Below are 20,754 nucleotides of genomic sequence, written 5' to 3'. Positions count from 1 at the left end.
ATCGCTAGCTATACTGAATTATGTGTTAAACTTTCATTAACTGAGTCACACAAAAATAACTGAAATATGTCTTGCCCAGCACCACAAAAATCCTTGAGATTACATTATATTGAGAGAGACAGAGTAAGAGGTAAGCAGAGAGGGGGCGGAGAGATTGAGATAGTGAAACAGACATAGTAGACAGAGGTCAAATAGACATAATGTTCACTTTCCCGGGGGGCCCTTGAAGGTGGGGGCCCTGGGCCACTGCCCACTTTGTCCATGCCTTAAAACGTCTCTGGTTTTGACCGTAGAGCAGAAGTCCCCGATCTGATGGTTATTTATTTTACTCGAAAGTTAAATTATTTACAGGATGTTACAGGTATCTGACAAAGCAGATGATTCGTTTTTTTCTAATTGGTTTCTCGGCTGATAATTAGTTTGTGCTCCCACCGCTCTTCCATTATCAAGGCTGTGATTTGTTTTCTAGACCTCACTCTCCATTGCAAGCTAAATCAATGTGAGCAGCCCTAGGGAGCATGGTGAAACTGCCTGCGGTGTTTAACAGAAACCAGAAGTAGCAAATACACAGGGCTGTGTTGTGAATTCGCACAGTCACCCAGATTAGGACAAATATGGTTTAAAAATGTTAAGCCACTGCTTGATTGCGCACGCGCACGGTTGAGCAATCTTTAATGGAAGTCAAGTAGCCCATCTCTCTTGGGTAGCATTGAGGTCTTAAATGAAGTGTCCTATGAACCCCATCGAGCGCCACAAATCTCTCTGCGTTGTTGGGAATTTCTTTAGCTTCCATCTCTTTGAGATCTGTGGGAGGACTGTATGGGGGTCAGAGAAGCCTTTTGTTGTGCTTTCCTTAGTATTGATTGCTGGTAAATCTGAGGTCAGTAGTTCACAGCTACAGTATTGATCCATTCTCTGCAGTCTTTCATGGGCCTGTCGATGCAATCGTTGCTGTGAAAAAGCCACCGAGGACTGTGGAAGTGGTGCATACAGAACATGTAGGATGTATGACTTTGAAGTGTATTGAAGAATTAGAAAAACACATACAAGCACAAAAAACAAACACACACACACATTGTCCACCTATGATGTTTCTTAAGCACTTAACTATTTAGATATATTTAATTTGGCTGCATCTTTCAAAGGACCGATGCATAATATAAGCCCTAAAGACAAATCTTCCACGCTGGAGTATCAGCGAAGTGGATCGAAAAGAGCTCTGTGCTTATTGGGTAAGGTAGTATACTTTGCAGTTCTGAAAGTAGTCCGATTGAGTGTACCTCAAATTAAGAGAAAATAATACTGTTCAATTCATCTGGAAATCTTGGCTGGGGTAGATAGTTTGTAAGTGGGTCAGGTGGTTTCTGCAGCCATCTTTGCGATTGCTGTCCGCTCTCCATGTGTCAGGCTTTGTACAGAGTGAAGGAGCATTGACTCCTCTGTGGAAAGCAGGAGGATGGGTCTCACACCAGCCTTTGCCACTAGTCAAACCTGACAGTTGTTTGCGCGTCCGACCTTAATAAGTAAACTTACAAGGGGACGCGAATAGGTTGATGAACCTTTTGACTTGCATTTAAGATGTTCCCACCATAACTCCAGTACACGTAGATCAATAATCAATCAATAGCAATAATCGATGATAATAGCACTAGTAATCAGTTGGAGTCAGTCATTGTCACACACCATGACTTTTCAGTCATGAATAATCACACCTTTTAGTAAAAGTTAGAATATTTATTTCCCTATATTAACAATGCTAAGGTCATGAAGATTAATCTCAAAAGCAAATGATAAACACACAGAAACAACACTAGCTGTCCAAAGCGGCGAAAGAAACGCAATCTAATCAAAGCTTGAACCACTACACATTCTAAAGTTACAGTGCAAATTAATAACAAGAACAGTTGCGCAAACCATATCACATACATTTAGATTCAGCAAAGAAAAGACATCAAACGTTACTCCCTATAACAGACTTTCAGTAGTAAGGAATCCTATCTAACTCCAGATTAGCGTCAGCATGTTGGGCTTCATGCAAAACAATTTAGTAACACAAATTTGGAAAACATCTAACTGTGGGTCTATCAAAATAGTGTGGTTGGTACCTAGAAGAAAAGGCAAACAGTTTTAAGAAACACATCAGTAATAATATACCTCTCCTCAAATGGATCAGCAAGCAAATATAGTCTTCGACATCAGTTTGGTCAGCAAGGCATCAGGATTCAGCATCAAAATTCAGAAAAGGCAAAGACTTTAAGGAGTTCGAAAGAATAGAGGTAAACCCTCAAGAAGGATGGGGAGAATGGCAAAGGGTAGTTTCTTCTCAGTGCAGTCCAGCTAAGTTAGATTTCCTAAAACTACTTCCCAAGTCCCTATCGGTAAAGGGATCGCATGTTCACACTTTTTCCAATAAAACTGAAACTTCAAATCTATAATTTCTACTAGTACTCAATTCACATGTCGCTGATTGGCTCCTCTTGTAATGTCCTTATCATCCGTCTCGTCAGGTAACAATATTGTTGCAGCATATACTCCAGTCAGTGTCTTCATTGTTCTCCTCCTGAGAAGGTCAGTCTTACACACATTACACTTATATTGTTACATTTATCATGAACAGCATCTTCTGATAAGCGGTTTTCATGAGACCGACTTTCCGCTACGAGCATATTTGGTCAGCACAGTGGAAAATCACAATTTAATTCTCTAAGCAAACATTTTATTAATCAGTTCAGAAATATAGCTTGACATGAGACCGTGTAACTAGGCAAGGCCTCTGCTAAGTTAAGGCCTACAATTAATACAGCAAATACATAATGCCTAACCCTCAATATGATGTATTACTACATTAATCAAACATAAGCTCCATGTTTCATATTAATAAGCCATTAATAAGTACACTAAATGAACATTGGCGGCCACTCACGTGGACACATTTTCAAATGCGTGCATCATTTTTCTCTATATTAATACATTTTCTATGCAAATCCATTACTCAGAATACATGAATATTCATTCATATTTTTATTAAACCACCTGCTTTAAGCACAGTCAACAAATCTTAGATGGGTTCAGCACAAGAAATAAACCCGGAGTAAGTTGTGCACTGCTGGAGTAAGATGCTTACAGTAAGCTTGAAACTAGGTGCGACAATTTCAAAAGTGAATAAAGATCACACAATCCCAGAAAAACTTCTCTCATGGCGGTACCACAAAATAGAGCAGATTGCCTCATAAATCAAGCAGCGAGTCTAGACCAACCTAGAAGGCAGCACAGAGAAGCAACTATGGATCCAGAGCCGTTCCTAGTCAATGGAAAAAGCAAGGTGGAATATTGTAGAATACTGCTGCCTGATGTGGTGCTCATGTTAACAATGGTGTGGGCATGCGTAGTACTAGTTCTTGATCCAGTTTTCAGGGATTCGGTAATTCCATATTGAAAATCTTGTGGCAGAATACAAAATTATATTCCGCCTGCTGCATGCCATCGTGCCTGTAGACTAGACAGATTGCTCTTCTAATATATTTTTTCTTTTGTATGAGGAGCTTACCCTAATGGTTGGGGATTTCACTGCGCAGGTAGATAACATTCGCCCTTGTGGCTATTGTGATGCCTGTGTGTGGAGAACACACTTGTTACGAAAGTTATCTATCTGCGCTGAAACTACCTTAATGGTTGTCAACATCATCTGCCAAAATTAAGAGTTCTGGGACAATAGGGAATACGATTCAGTAATCACTGTTGATGTGCCTTCTGTGACATCTCGCGAAAGCATACCTACATACATTTCTTTTTTACCTTTAGTTCCTTGAAAGCCATGTTATGTGTTCCTGGTGTATTTACATATTTTAAAATGTTCTGTTCTGTAGGTTATGATAAAGCGGAAATCATGGCTATATCTAGTTGAAACAAAACTAGATAGGAGATTTCATGCTATAGGTCGATGAACCGAAACAAATCCCCTTTAAAGAAAAAGTCAGACGCCTCAAGTCAATTATCAAACAATGCTATACATATCATTTCAAAGTCAGTGGAAAACACACACCATGATCAATGCGACCATGAATAACCACACCAAGTTAAAATGTTTATTTCCCTATATTAACAATTCTAAAGTCACTATTTTTATTCTCAAACTCAATTTATACATGTAAAGAAACAATATAGAGTCGGCTAATGAATTTAAGCTGGACTAATGTAGTGAGAATTATTATTTCAACAGAGAATACACAAATCAATAACAATAAAATCTGAGCAAGAGAAATTGAATACGTTGAATTAATAAGCGACAAGTCAGAGACCCTTCCATGAGTATGATGGTATCACCTCACTAACTACTGATTAGCATTAACATGTTGGGCTTCATGCAAAAGATTTAGTAACATGAATTTAGAAAACATCTAGCTATGGCACTATCAAAACAACAGCAATATTAAAACAGTTGCAGTTGGTACCTGTAAACAAAAGCCAAACACAATATACAGATTCATTCATTTACCTATCCTTAAGGAAATCAGCAAACCTGGTTACAGCCTCATCAGGAGGACCTCAGCGTCAGCATCAGAATAGGAACAGGGTAAGGGGGATGGTTTAGAATTTGGACTATAAGATAACTAAACCATCAGAGCATTAGTGCAGTACTGAACAGGCCTAGTAAACTCAGGAAATAATAAACACCTTAACAATGTCAGTAGACGGTCTGGCAAATTGACAGATTGTATGAAGTGAAGCCTCTGGAGACCAGGAAAGTAAGAATGCGCTAACTGTAGACCACGACTAACTATTAAATTAAACTTACTAAACATTTATGATTGGTTGAAAACATCATAGGAAGAGTGAACGTCCAATTACGAAGATATTTGATATCAAAGTTACGATAAAAAAGATACATTTATTTGTAAGCTACTGATTGGCTTCTGCCCCATTAGTGTAATTCAGAATGCGTCTTGCACACTTCCTTCTCCAGCTGTGATCCATGGATCCATTGTTTTAGCTCCTTCCGAATGCGGTGTTGCTGGACAGTAGTTACCAAGATATGGAAACAATTCCCTCCGCACCATTTCCTCAAGAAAAACACCTGGGTTAGAAACATAACTTCAGACAAATATGCGATTCAATGAATGGAGTCTATTAAAAAACAGACGTGAAAATATATAAAGGTTACAACTGTAGGAACACCAAGAATTGGATAACTTCACACTGTGGCCTTGTCTGCTTGAGGCACAGCAGAAACAAGAAATACTCATGTTATTTCAGCATTTGTTTTAGCAGAGAACATGTTCTTAAAGAGACAGATTATTTTCCCATTGCAACATTAGTTTAATGTGTAGGCCTTTCACCTGATAGCGGCCAATAAGTAGAGCACAATTTTCACGTTAACATCAATTTTAAAACTAAATTATTTCACACATTAGTACAGACGAATGATTACGTAAAAGACAATTATTTGCGTTATTTTTCGGCTCTGATACTTGAAATATGGGTTTTAGTGAGGAATTAAAATAGATCGTTTTGCCTTGTGAAACTATCAATTTTGCAAAAAAAACCAAAAGGATTTTAGATGTATCCATCTTAAATGAAAGCGAGAGCTTTGCTTTGTATTAGTGTACTCTCGCCGCAAGCAATATTAACAAGCATTCTTATAGCTCAGTAGGTCCTTGGCTATCAAAGGGACAGCATGTACTTTCTTTGAAGATATTAAACTTTTAAATCAAAAGGTGCAGGCTTCAAAGATCAGTCGGTGCCTTTAGTAGCTTTACACCAGGGATATTATTGTTAACAATTTGCCTCTTTGGTGTCTAAAATTAAATTATTTTGATGACAAAGTTTTTTTTCCTGTTCTGAAGCCACTCTTGCATGCAGACAAACCTGTCAAGAGGATAGATGGGTGTTGATTTTATGCAGAATTGCCCTTGCCGCACAAGCAATAAGAGCGCTTCAGCATTTTAGAACTGGCAGCAGTGCACCATGAGTGAGCCAGTCTTTGTTTAGGAACAAAAAGTATTCCATTTGGAGTATGGACTAATTGAAATTGATGGTTTTGTGGTGCAGCAAAATTATTGGTGGCATGTTCCCAAGTACCTTAGATTTATGTAAGCTCAGGGATTGTAGTTTGTTTATAGAGTGACATGCGCTCCCAAGTGGGATGGAGGTGATAATCTATAGCTGCTGTGATAATCGATAAATACCAAAGTGAGACTAATAGAAATAATAATGGGCTATGTAGACCACACAGGGCACTACACCTTGTCAAGAAATCCTGGCAGCTATGGCAATTCTGCATTCCTTAGCATTTTCTATCAAAGAGCCGGGGCAGACACTAGGGTGAACACTTATGACATTGAGGTGGAATTTCTAACCAAGGCCCTCTTGGCACTGCAGCTATGACTAAGGTCCTTGGAAGGGCAGAAACTGAGCCGACTGCAGAAAATTGTTAGTTGGGTTACATTTTGGGCCTGCACTGTGGCACAGAACATTACATCTAGGAATAAAAGAACAGTAATTCTTTAATATTTGAATGTCATTCTCAAGTGGGAAACTCTAGGAATTAAAGTGCTGCAATGAGCAGAGCCTTTGGGGACGTTCCACAGACGTTTAGACGCATATTTACATGGGCCAAATGAACCTAACAGCATGCTATTTATTAAGAGTACTTCTATGGAAGCTCTTCTTATAGAGTGTTAGATTTCCTTACAGTAAATTCATGGTCCCGGTCTAGTGGTTAAGAGGTTCCAGCTGCACGCAAGCATGCCAGCCTAATCCCCTAACCACAGTCCTCGTCTAAAATTCATGGTAGAGCCCTCCGTAGCTGTCTTGATCCTGTCTGATGGGAAACATGTTGTGATCTTGCTGCATCCTGCCGAGCAGCAGTGACCAGAAGCAACCTAACCCTTCCCCAATACAAGGCATTTTACCATGATAAGATAGGTTTTCCTTGTGAATTCTTTAATAGCTTCTGTGTCTCACAGGGCAAGTAACTTGACTCAAAGTTAATCCAGAATAATGCATCTCCATTGTCTGGGTTAAATTCTAATTTTTAGTGGCCTTCTATTTTCAAACGATTTGAAATTTAAAAAAAAAGAAAAATAAAAAAAGTCAGAAGTTCTCGCCTATGCAGGAGCTATTGACATTGTCAATGTTTTTTAGCCATGTTGAGCTTCAGCATGGCTAAAAGTTAGTGGTGTAGAGGAGAGTGGTGTGGAATGGCAGAGTGTTGTGGAGTGGATAGTAGGGAGTTGCATAGATCTGCATACACTGGAGTAGCATAGAATAAAGTGGACTGATGTAAAGCGCATTGGCATAGAGTGTTGCAGAGTATAGTGGCGTAGAGTCCAGTGGCATTAAATTCAGCTGTGTATAATGCAGAGTCGTGGAATGCAGAGGTGTAGATTAGAGTGGTGCATAATAAAGTGGACTGTTGCGGAGTGGAGTAGAGTGGCATAGAGTGCAGTGGTGTAGAGTGGTGCTGAGCGGAGTTGAATGATGTAGAGGGCAGTGGCGCAGAGTTGAGTGGCATAGAGTGCAGTGGCTTAGAGTACAGAGTAAAGTTGAGTGACACAGAGTGCAGGTGTGTAGAGTGGTGCAGTATAGAGTACCATAGAGTGATGTAGAGTATAGTGCTGTAAAGCGCAGTGACGTAGAGTGCATTGACTTAGAGTGGAGTAACGTAGAATGGGGAAGGGCAGAGTAGAGTGGCGTAGAGTTCAGTGGTGAAGAGTGCAGTGTTGCAGAGTAGAGTGTCAGAGCGCGGTGATGCGGAGTGGCATAGAGAGCAGTGGTGTAGACTACAGTGAAGCAGAATAGAGTGGAGTGCAGTGACCGTGCAGTTTTGTAGTGTGATGTAGAGTGCAGTAGTTAAGAGTAGAGTAGCATAGAGTGCAGTAGCATAGTGGTGTACAGTGCACTGTGTATTGTAGATTATGTCAGAGTAGAGTGAAATGGTGTAGAGTGCAGTGGTGCAGGGTAGGGTGCAGTTACGTAGAGTGGCACAGAGTGTAATGATGAAGAGTAAGGTGTTATAGAGTGCAGGGTAGATTACAGTGGCACACAATGATTTGTGGTAGAGTGCTGGGACATTGAGATGAGTGTTACAGATTAAAGTGCATTGCATAAAGTGTATTGGCATACAGTGTAGTGGCGTAGAGTGCAGTGTTGCAGAGTGGCATAGAGTACAGTGGCTTAGAGTGGAGTTGTGCAGAGTAGATTGGTGTGGCCTATACTGGAGTGGTGTAGAGTGCAGTGGCGAAGAGTGCATTGGCATAGAGTAGAGTGGTACAGGGTAGAGTAGAGAGGCGTAGTGTGAAGTGGCGCAGAGCGGACTGGTGCTGAATGCAGTGGCGTGGAGTGGTGCAGAGTGGAGTGGTGCAAAGTGCAGTTGCGTACAGTGGAGTATTCATGGTGTGATAGCACACTGCCAGTACAGACAATACATTTTCAGTTGAAATGACCATTACATTTGCGCAGATATACAGTTTTACTAATAAAATATTGCGGTGTACAGGCGTAAATGTGTGGAAATTGCATCACCGAGTGTAATGATTTTTTTGATCATAATAAAGTAATTGTTTCCAACACACTTCAGATATACCAAAAAATTTGCTTATATGTGTTACTAATTCTAATATATTCTTACACAGTTCATTTAAATGTTGTCATGTGCTAGAAAACGTCTGTCCTACCTCTGGTATCCAGCAAGATTGCTACATAAATCCTCTGACTTTGAAGTCAGAGAAAGAAAAGTAGTTAAGTGCCCTCGGAAGGCAGTGTCTGAATTTTGACCCTGTTCTTTGAATGTGCAACAAATGTGACGAGATAAGAACAAGATTTACAGGCCTGTTTACAGAAAGGGAGCACCCAGAAGGCTACTGTTAATAAGGTTTGGACAAGGGAGGGTGCAAACTCAAGCAGGACAGCCTAAATCAAAAAAGCCAGCAAATGGAAAGCAAAAAAATGGGACTTAAAAACCACAAAGTCAATGGCAAACAATTGCTGAATGCATTCCTAGGTCACCTTTCTGAATGTCTCCACTATGTCTTTAGTGTAGCTGTCTGGTAGGCTGCGACCTAATGAAAGTGCAAGGAAACAACAACAACATTTTTATATGTGTTAAGGAAGTTGTACTTTACTTTTGTGTCTTTGTTTTGGTCTGCACAGTTGAACTTTAAAGACTAACTTGCTCGCTCTCAGTCATAGCTCACTGCTCTGAAGGGGCGGGGCAGGTCCCGCACGTGGGGGGGGGGGGGGACGACGACATTTTTTTTGTTTTTTTTTAAATATATGTATATATGTACATTAATAAAAACTTACCTCCTCTGTTGCCGCCACGCCGCTCCTCTGTCCCTCGTCACTCCAGGCTGCAGGAACAGACTCCCAGCTTGCCCTGTGGCCAATCCTGATGCTGCTCAAAGCAGCATCCGGTTGGGCTGGGAGCTCCCAGCCAGGGTGCTCCCAGGCAGACTGGGAGCCTGTGCAGTCTCTTTCCAGCAGAGCCTACTGCGCATTTGTGTTTGGCCGGCCCGAGATGACCAGCCAATACATGCACACTGAGTGCTCGTCTCCCCCAATGCCCTGCCGCTTTGCAAGAAAACGATAATAAACACAGTTTATTGTCTTTTTCTTGTAAAGGTTTTGCAGCTCCCGCTGCTGGCGGGGGCGATGCACCTCCGCCCTAATGGAGGAGCTTCCTCTTCTGTTTTGCTACATGTTGTTACTAAACACATGTCTCTCAGTGACCTCTAACCTCTGCTGCTTGCTTTCGCTGACTTCTTTTCTTCTCTGGCCCCCTCGTTTCACTTACTAGGTCTCTCCTACACACTCTTCCACTGACACCAGAGTCTGCAAACACTTTTGTTTTCTTCGAACCTCTTGATATCTGAGCTCTTCTCTTTGTGACCCCCCCTCTGTCTCTGTTACCATTGTAACCTATCCTCCTTCACCTGACAAACCAACCATGCAAAATCCAACTTGGGGGCGTCACCCTGATGCACCAAAAGACAGTCTTCAAGCTCCAAAAGAGTAACTGAATTTAATCTTTTATTTAAGAACCCAAGGAATCTTCTTTGGACTATATACTCTGATTCATGTGGTAATTGAAAGTACAATCTAACGTTTGTCTTCCAGTGTTTAAATCATAAGAATATATTATCTTTGAACTCAAAACATCAAATGTGCTCCAGGCCATTCAAGTCAACAACCCAATGCATTTCGGGAGAAGCCTTTCATAAGGGGAAAAAGTTTCCAATAAATAGTGTAAACAAATATGAAAAGTTAGCGGAATAAAGCTGCTGCCTCCAAATAAGTAAAAAATCTCGACTCCATGCTCCAAAAGAAACCAGTGAACTCTGAATATTCCTGTGCTGAGTGTCAGTAATCAACAAAACATACAAAGTCTGCACCCCTACACCCAGACTTAAGAAAGAAAAAGAATGAATCAGGAATCCAAACGCTGAAAACTCACAGTAAAGAGAAAGAAATCATAAAGAATGGGAATTATATAAACCAACAGTTTAGAGAAAGTAATCGTGAGGAACGAAAATAAAGAGAATTTGGACACAAACAAACATGACCTTAATTTAAAAAAACATGCAAATTATTGGTACTCCAAATGTGCCCAAGTGACAAAATGTGTCAACAATTAAAAAGATATAAGATGTAATAACTTGCCTGGTTAAATCATGCAAGGTCTAAGCGACCTGTTTATTACAGCGACGCTGAGCCAGGAACCCGCATACTCTGCGGTCGCCATAACAAGCATCTGACAACAGTTTGCTTTCTTTCCTCTGTACCCCCTCACCGACACCCTTATTTTTGCAAACCTTTAACATCCTCTGTCTCCTTCCTTTTTAGGTCGAGCATAGCAGCGCGCTTGCACTGCTTTTCTGATGTGTTGGTATGTATCTGGGCTTTTACCAACACCCACCTCACGCCCATCACTGTCACTCGTTCGTGGGCTTGCCTTTCAAAAATCCTCTGATAACATTGGTAAATGGTTAGTTTGTCCCTCCTCGGGTAGGTTTTGTTACCACCTTGGCTATTGCCCGTTACCTGGCTAATTGCACTTTTGCCGATAAGTTTGACTGCGAGCGAACTACTGTTTCCTTTTGTGTCTCTCCTTATCGCTGCTGCTCATGGCGGCCATTGTGCTGTGAATCGTCTCGCTTATGTGAAACTTTTTTTCTTTTTGATTTTCAAGTTATGTGGCAAGAAAAGTCAGGTTAGGAGTTTACAATGCTAATAGCTCTAACTCGAGCAAATGCGAGACCCACTGCATTGTAAATGCTTGTTACTTCCTTTCTGTTTCTCAGTTTTCTACTCTTCTTACCACCATCAAATGTGGCAAGGTGTCTTCGTCCTCTATCTCAGAACATTATCTAGTGTGCCTAATGTGCTAACTGCAGCACCACATCCCCTGCTCCAAGCTCTGCCCACATGGATGGTCAGGAGGGGTGGACAAAATATTTGGGCGAATTTCGATTTCTGCGAAATTTGCACACTTTTTCTCGCCTGTTGGTATCAATCAGAGTTGCTACACAAGTAGAAGATAAAAAAAAAAACAGAAATCCCAACACAGCTGCCTTTAGGACCACTGAGAGGTGCAGGACAATGTGTTACCTTAATGAAAATAGAGTGCACCGCCTGCTGAGAGGGCCCGTCCGGCATTCTGTGAGGCGTGCGCCAGCAGCTTTCCTACTGCAGAGCTTGCTTTGATGTACAGTCAGGGGCTGGGCAGTGTAATAAACTTAATTCAATTGCCATTAAGGTAATTACCTTATCCGGCCTGGGACAGTGCAGTACCCTACAAGAATTCTTTCTTCTGTTCATTCTTCACTGCATGGCACGAGGAATTGTTATGCGGCAATGCATTCTGCCTGCATTTCACCTTTTTTTTTTAATTTAAATTCAGGAAGGGCAGTTGCGAAGTCAGCAAAATTAGTAGAATTGCCCAGGGTTTGACATCTGCTTACCTCGGACTTCAAAAAAAAAAAAAAAAAAAAAAAGAGGAATTTACATTCGCTTACAGGCCAGGTGATCTCGCTTTCGCTCTGCAAGGGAACTCGGGTGGATGCATGTGTGCTCACCGTTAACACTGACACGAGTATTGACACAAAGACCTAAAGGTGCTGCATTGCTTTGGTGTGTGCACAGAGCAGACGTGTGCACGGGCAACCAGATTTAAGCACCCTTTGACTAACAATAAGAGTTGTGTGCGATCAGTTTACATTCTTTAGCGTGACAATGATTTCAATACAGATGGCTCAAAATGTCCTCCTACTTTAAAGTGCATTTTTCCCCACTCATTTAGTTTGCATCTGCATGTGGACTAATGTTGCTATCGCTTTGAACATTAAACATATTTTCGATGTCTTGCTTCACCCCAGTCTAACCTTTAAGTTTACCTTTTTCTTTGCTTTTTCTAAATCTACCCCAAGCTCCTTCCCACAACCTGTCACCCTGCCCCTGTGTACTTTACTGTTTTACTCCTATTACAGTAAGGTGCCCAACTTCCTAAATAGAAAGGGTTGGTTGCATTTGCCACTCTATTAATTGCAACCTGGAGCCTTGAATGTAGAAGGTTACTGTAACAACAAGGCGGTGGAAGAAAAAGATGGGGAAAATGTGCAAACATAAGCATTTTCCAAAATGCGCCTGGCTCTCATGTAATGCACCAAATAGTGACAGAGTGCGCCGTCACTCAATTCAGGTGAAATAGTCTAGCAGGAAGAGACTATAGCCTGTAGCCTCTTCGCCTGCCACATAATGTTTTTGAATGCACAATGTAAACATCCGCGATATGCAGTGGTTCTGGTAGTATGGAATTCAGTAGTATTGCTGACTATAGACAGATGCTAAAAAGCTGGAGCATTGTCCCTGATTAAACATAGGGTTGACCTACAGCTGTAAAGGAAGTGGTTTCCTGCAATAGATTTTTTAGCTTTATTTCATCAGTTGGCCTAGATATTCATTTAGCAGAACATGCGCTAGAGCTGAATATTTGCGGGTTTTATTTTACCTTTTAGCTGCTCGGTTTTTCAGTGGTAAGTGGGCCTGGTCACCTGCCTGGCAAACATGGCAGACCTTTTTATAGGGTCCCTTTTCCTTCTTTAGCAGCCAGAGCTAAGGTTGATAGATCTGTCTAATATTCCCAACTTCCCTACGTCCCACTACAAGAGGGACCTCCAGCCACCACTATCGCCATATGCCATTAAGGTATTTTTTTAAGAGATCAGGATGAACATGTTGTGCCAGTCATGGCGATTGATGATTGTGTTTTTGAAACGTAGAAATGGGTGAAGAATTTGCAAGAGCCTGTAGCTTAGAAAACATGTCTTTTGAATAATAGTTTTCTTCAGGTCATGGAAATTGTAGGTGATCAAGACATTCAAGCATCCCACCTGTCACTTTTTTTGTTCACTTCAATTAGTAAAATTGTGGTGTGGATTTGGGAGGTCTCTTAGTATTTATCTGGATAGCTTTATTCTGGAAGGACCAGGTATATTATTGCCAATAAAAATATGAGCAGTAAATACCTTTCCTGTACAGAGTATCTATTTCCAGTTGCTTTGAGACTTCTAATCATCTGCTTGTATCCATACATATGCATACTTGTTTTGGCACAGCAAATCATGTTAATCTTTATTTCAGCTGTCCCCCAACTCTTTCTGTATTGCAGGTTTGTCAAAATGATGCCAACTGATTTTACATACAACAGTGCTTAATTAAAAAAAAAAAAGGTGCCAGGGCTCAAAGTAACTCGCAAGAGACCCTTGCAGTTTGCAGCATTTACTGTCACTGACAAAGCTGCCACATGCAAGCACATTGTTAAACACGTTAATATGCTCTCTTCAAACTTGGACAAACAACGCCCCCGTTGGTGTACAGACAAAAGAACCGGTGTTGACACTTAAGTGCCTCCTCAGAGTAAGCACTTTTACATCACAGTTTACTATCCCTTCCTTTCGCTCTTTAACTTACAAGGACTTGGAGGCCCACTGTGTTTGGAGTGTTTGCCTTTAGCCACAGAAACCCCTCGGGGGCACTGAGAAATGTGGCATGCTCCTCTCTTGCAGGACTTGGAATAGGGTCCTGACTTGGTGCCGGTAATGGGGACGTACCTGCAAATGCATTGTTAGTAGTGAGCGATGGGACCCCTGCTATAGAGACAAGGTTAGACAACACAGGCCAGTCCAATTTCTGAGGTCCAACATATTGGCGTCCTCAGAAACAATGAAATATGTAGCTGACCAACTCTGCTTTGCACAGGTGTTTTTCCATTGCGTGTTAAATTGTAAGTGTGAGGTGGCCGTAAATGTCTCTCCGAGCATTACAGATACATACCAATGAGTAATGCGATCCAGGAGCATTGATGCTTTCAGCTTTTTGCCTCTCGCTACATGTCCACCTTAAAAAAACGGAGACCTTAGGAACACGTGAGTGACAGGCGCAGCATGCTCTAAGTGCTATGCCGACGATAGACACATAATGGTTAGAAAATGAAAGCGTTTGACAAGATTCATCTGCCCAGGTGGACTAATGCAGCTTTTAAAGGTTTTTTTCTCTATCCTTTGTTACAGATGCGAAGTTGGAGACACGCTGGAAACCAGAGACACTGTTCAGCATCCTTTTATAGCACTTTAGTGCCTTCCCACGGTAAGTCTTTTCTTTGGAAACTGAATCTGGTTCACAACTAAGACGTTTTAAGTGTTTTAGAATGTGAAAGCCGTGTTTGATATCAAAGCAAGAAACTGAAGCATGCAAATGCTGCCGTTTCTTGTGGTGCTGTTAATGCCCCTAGTGTTTGTGAAATGTACAACCTTGAAATCCCAAATGTTCGTGAGTTTTCTCTATTTATATATGGGATTTCCATATTGACTTTGCAATCTATTTAAAACCAGCTGCTGAAGCTCAGTTCTTCAGGTCAGTTTTCTGTGCAACAAAAAATCTGATTTATTTAAATGTCTATGATTTAAGAGTTGAGTTGGTTGGGTGCTGCAGCTGGCTTGGTTAAAATTCATAAAAAGAATATCCTTGTCCAAAGAACCACAACTATAGTCCTTACGACCAGAGCTAAAAACCAAGAACAAAATGGCGATAGACGCAAAGAGGATTTGTAGCACTGCCGTCCATCACTTGGCCAACTTTCAGATACATGGTTTTGTTCTTTCCTGATGGGTTACTTAGTAAGACACCTTTCCAGGGGTTAATTGTGTCAGAATTTTAAGCCATAACTTTAAGCAGTGCATAGTTTATCAACGAGGTTTCCTTTTGTCACCAGGCATTTCTACTTTAAAATTTGGTTTGAGCCCATGTGGATCAACTGCTTTCAGAAAAAAAGGGTGGGCACTGTGTGAGCCAAAAGGGAGAAAATAATTGAGCAGTTCAGTTTCTCCCGAGCTGAACATTAAACTCCTGGCATTCCAGATGTGAGTTAGAAAATCAGAGGAGATAAAAATACAACCACTTTTATAATGCTTTTGTTTCCATGGAACCTGTTAAATGAGTATCTCATTGCTTGTAGTTCAGGATACAGGCAATTCTGTGGGTAGGTGGTGCGAGTAGGTCAGGGGTCCCCGACCTTTTCGGTAGTGAGAGCTACTTTTGATCAGTAAAAATCATTGTGAGCTACTGAAAGCTAACCAACTCACACATGATTACCAGACGGCTCCACACCCAGCTTCCCTGACTTTGAGCCTAATGTCCATAGAGCCAGATGCTATAGTTTCAACGAAATACTTTAACTTAGGACGCTATGACAGGGCTGCCATGTGTCAGCGAGAACGTGGTCTTTGGGGATGTATGAACGTGTGCATATGAATAGAAAATATGTATGTTTGGATAACTTAGAGCCTGTGTTGTATATACTTGTAGCACAGGACATACCTTTCGCCATATGCAGCACCGTTACATATATAATACAAACATACAACCATTTTTTTAAATAGGAGAATTTGTAGGTGCAAACATTTTCATAATGTAGAACATTTTTCTGCACTTTAAATTTATCCCATTTAAACATTTGCTGAATATTACAGTTATAAATATGTCACATTGTTCTAATGGCCACTGGGAGTGAGAGGCCTGCGGTTTCTAGATGCAACACTTTCGGGGAAAAAAATTGAGAAAATTGAAAGTTATGTTAATTATAAGGTAGCTTTCCATATTGGTTTTCAAAACACTGAGAAACAACATTTTGTTCTCACCTCCAATACTGAGCTGACAAGGACTTTTATTTATGAGTTAAATACCTTAGTGCTTTCATTCTTCACCTCTGTGCCCTGGGTTATAAATCTGACTCAGCACTGATCCTTAGCAGGCCCTTCTATCTGCAGCCTTCCCTTCAATTTGAAAGGGGAAATGTGACTCTTTGCTTATTTAGAAATCAGCTCCAGGCTGTGAGCTACTCTGAATAAGTCTAGGAGCTACTGGTAGCTCACGATCCAATGGTTAACACCTGGTCTAGGCTGTATTCTTGGTACAGGTACCATATATCACCTTTCTAACAAGACGTTCACAAACCAAGCCTAACTGACGCAAGTAGAAATCAGTGGTTAAATTACTTTAATAGCAGACCATTATATGCAATGCCACAAGGGGTTGATAAGTTTAATAACGCATAGGCCTATTGCTATGCACAGACATTTTGTAATTTTGAATTGAAATATCACGAGAAACATAAGAACATCGTAAGCAGCTATTTTATATGTTTTCCCCTACCTCTTGGGTTTCCGTGGACTTTTTAAATAATAAAAAAGGTGTCCAATGATCTTCAAAATATGTTGCTGAACCTTAAAGTAACATTTTAAAATCTTCTCGGTTTCTTCAGTAACTCATCTTACACAAATGTATGAAATAACTGCAAAAATGCAGAATTCACTTATAAATTCCTCCACTTTGGTGATTAGTACGAGTGGCCTCATTTTTGGCCTCTGCTTTCCCCCAGGATGGTTTCTGTTAGGCTCTCTTTATGTAAGACATTATAGTTGGCTACCTGTTTGTTTTAGCCCTATTCTTAAGTTCAGTGAGCATTTGCTGTATGAAACTACCTTCCCTGCAACCTTCCATTCTATCTGATAGCCATATGTTCTTATCCTTCCCTGATGCCTCCTGTCCTGGCCTTCCACGTGGAAACATCATCCTTTTAATGTAGGTGTTTCTTTTGTTTTCTGTTTTAACATTTACATTATAATGCATGGCAAAATGTGGGCCCTACCCTTACAGCTAAGAGGGTTGGCAGCACCACAGCAACTCGCATCACACCCCTAGTATGTACAAGTGTGCACCTATCACCGTTTGGCCTTAATTTTGCCATATCGTGCCAAGATGAAGTTGACATACCATTGAAGATGGCCCAATGCTGTCCATCAGTGAACCTTCAGCTCCCTTACCTGCTACTGCACAGCCTTGTCTATGAAGCCTGCCACTTCTGCACAGTCCGCAGTATTCCATGACTGCCAAACTGGGCCCCTAAGACATTTTCAATCTCCATCCTGCACAGAGCTCTCACTCTGTTCAATCTGTATCTTTTCCTAGATTCCAGTATTCGGCATCTCACAATGATGGTGCAGAAAGTTCATCAGTTTTAGGAAACCATATAGCTTAAACACACACTATAGTGTGGCTTGGGAATACCTCACTCAGCAAATTGCAACCTCAGGGAGGCATAATGCACAGCACAACCAGAATGCAGTTCCAAAAGTCAGAAGGAAACTCTAGCTGCAACACCGCCCTGTAGGTCATTAGGCTTGCGCCTTTGTCAATGACAAGTCATTACAGAATCCGACCAGCAACGCCAGTGTGCACACGCAGAAGACATGCCACATTTCAGTTTCACATAATGGTATCCATATATGCAAATGAAAGGCAGTCTGAGACCTCCATGACCCATGCATCAACCACCAGACCAGACATTGACCCCACACAGTCTCAGCTCCAGGTCTGCAAGTAGGTTAGAAGCAGACCATTGAGTACACCAAAAACGAAGGGTAGCAAGACCGAGCCTCACCTTCTAACTTGTGAGCTAACTGGCCCGCATACTTACCTCTCTATATACTCTAGCGAGAGAGGGTCTTGTCTAAAGTATTGTTTCTTCAAGTCTCTCTCGATATCTCAGCTTCACGATCCTCAAGGCTAAAGCGCAAGGAGATTGTGTCTCCATTGATCTTCTCAGACAAGCAGTGCATATAATAGCATGACGATGGAGGATAGTGCTGGGCGGGCGGAAACTTGGAAATAGCCATCCTGATGACAAGCCCCAACATATCCTGTGACAATGTAAACTTAGGAGTCATGTGTGTTCCTTGACACAGGTTTTACTGACATCAGACTTGTGCAATTTTACAAGAACATTTCCGAAACGTCTCTGATGTATTAAATTCTTCTGAGTACAGAATGCTTTGAATTTTCCTTTCAATAATTTACACATCCACGTTCATAAATGCAGAACTATGTTATTTTGTACTGCAAGTGATTGATTTGAGCTGTAAAGAATATGCCCTGCGCTCCCTGGTTCCCGACCTTAATTCTGGGAAGTCTGTGTAAGTAACCAGTTTCTAGATATGGGTATGAGGATAGTGAAGAAAGTAAGGGGAAAGGTAGGGACAGGGATTCATGCAACTTCGTTGAGCTATAATGCATGCTTGTAAATTGTAACCGCTATTTTCCAGTTGTGTTTGCATTATGTAGTTCAATAGTTATATACGTTTTAAAATTAATCAGCTGCACATCGAAGACACAGAGGTGAAGCCACCAGGCCCATAAGCCACAAGCGGTGTCGGGTATAATAGGCCCTATGCAAGTATTTGAATTGGATGAGTCTGAGGCAGGTCGAGACTGCAGTCCCCCTGGAAGCCCATAGAGCATCAGTCCATTCTTCATTGTCCAGAGGGTCCAAGTTCTCCTTCCACGACACAGAGAGAGTGTATAGTGTGTTAGTACTGTGATTGACCAGAGTCCGCTAAATATGAGTGATTTTTTGCGCTTCAAGGTCTCCGAGAAGGAGCCGACCCTCGAGGGGGTTGAACTCTGGAAGGTCTGGTAGGTTTCTTATTTGTATTTTGGATTGTGTAGGTGCCACAGGGAAAGGCGCCACCGAAACTTTGGCCTCAGGAGTCCCACACATATGTGAAGGGTGATGGGGGAATGATCGGACAGACCTTGTGTCAGAATATCCACCCGCGCAATACTGTGGGCATATGTGATGGATGTAAAGAAATAGTTAAGGTGGGAAAACGATGCATGTGACTGGGAGAAGTATGAGTATGTAGTGTATGTTGGGGTAGTGAGCTCTCCATATATCAGTCAGGCCAAGGGTGATGGAAAAGGTGGTGAGTCTAGACTTCCCAGTGTCTACAGCCCCTCCCCGACTCGTCACCTGTCTACGCGAGTGACCATGGTGGCATTCCAGTCACCACCAAACATAGTTAAACCCTCAAATATGCTACACCAGGGCCATAAAAGACTCCCCCAGCGGCGGAAGGGTAGGGGACGCAGAAGCATCCGATAGTGATGAGTTCCCCATTGATGGAACCAGTTATTATCACTTAAATACCTAAGCAATCTGTTCATGTTCTGGTGTGTCGGAAGGGGATCCCTCTACGTATGATTATGCATGTACCCCTGCTACCCCTGGTGAACCCCGAGTGGCAACCACACCCACCATTTCAGTGATGTGTGCATCTCAACACAATAGCCCCAGTTTTCTTCTACCCCTTTCCTTCTACCCCTTTCCTCACTTTCTAGCCCTACTTTGCTGTGAGGTATTAAGCTTGTTTCCAGTGAACAATTTCTCTTTGCGGCAATAGTAGGGCTCCTATCCATTCTCCAGTGATTATGCTGCCAGTTTGTTCCTCCTTTTCTACTGCACATTGCCGCTCCTTTTAGCGTTAGGCTCCTAGCTTGGCCCTGTTCTTCTGATAGATAGGTTCTGTTTATGTTGTCTCATGGCAGTGCCTTCCACAAAGGCAGTGCTTCTCCCTTACACCTTTAATGAAACACAATGCCATTAACTGTATGTGCCTGTCTCTTTCGTGACAAAAACACCCCTATTGTTTTGAGTAGTGTCAAGCTGTGTGTTTTACTAGCCCAGCTGTTCCATGAGGAGACAGCACTTCCTGTCCCTCAGGCCCTGTAGCCCGCTATATTCGACTCACTTACTATTGAGCAACAAGTTGAGTGGTCCAGAGTTCAGTCACTCCCATTATCGTGACCTGTTTTCTAGTTCTCCGTGCGGGGCACCCTGTCTTTATTTTGATGCAGTAGAGGGAAGCATGTTGTGATCTCATAAGAAAGAAGGCTGTTAGAAATTGTGTCTCTAGTTGGCAGAGGTATGCATCCTGTCCAAGTAGGGACCACAATCCTAGTCAGGGTAAGTTACCACACAACCTAAATTATACTGTGCTCACCTTCTGGTAGCTTAACACAGAGCAGACAAGCTTAACTTGGAAGGGAATGTGGAAAGTATTTGTGCAATAACATACAGTAACACAGCGAAAATACCACAAACAGTCTCCACACCAGGTTAGAAAAATAGATTATGATTTTATAAATAAAATAGGATCAGAATGACAAAAATCCCCCGTGTAGAAGTTGAGATACGAATGTTCAAAGAATAAATGCAAAATAGCGATTGGAATCAAATCGCTCTCTTTGGGGTTACTTTAGGTCATGGTGAACTGGGGCAAAGTCAAAGTTTGGGCCGTCTGTGATGGAGCACAGGCTTAGTACAGAACCCACGCAGGTGCGGGGGAACAAAGTACCTTTCCT

At 41.7% G+C, this 20,754-nt stretch overlaps 1 protein-coding gene across 1 annotated transcript in view; it reads left to right on the top strand.

Annotated features, from left to right (window-relative positions):
* Positions 1 to 20,754, top strand: part of MCUB (mitochondrial calcium uniporter dominant negative subunit beta) — a 408,993-nt gene that overhangs the window by 220,472 nt on the left and 167,767 nt on the right. Inside the window, exon 2 of the mRNA XM_069241124.1 lies at positions 14,568 to 14,643. Coding sequence (XP_069097225.1) covers positions 14,568 to 14,643 — 76 coding nt within the window. The remainder of the gene's footprint in view (positions 1 to 14,567; positions 14,644 to 20,754) is intronic.

Source organism: Pleurodeles waltl, chromosome 1_2 (genome assembly GCF_031143425.1).
Source record: "Pleurodeles waltl isolate 20211129_DDA chromosome 1_2, aPleWal1.hap1.20221129, whole genome shotgun sequence".
Lineage (NCBI taxonomy): Eukaryota > Metazoa > Chordata > Amphibia > Caudata > Salamandridae > Pleurodeles > Pleurodeles waltl.
Note: the sequence above shows the minus strand (reverse complement) of the source record. Positions and strands in the feature narration are given on the sequence as shown.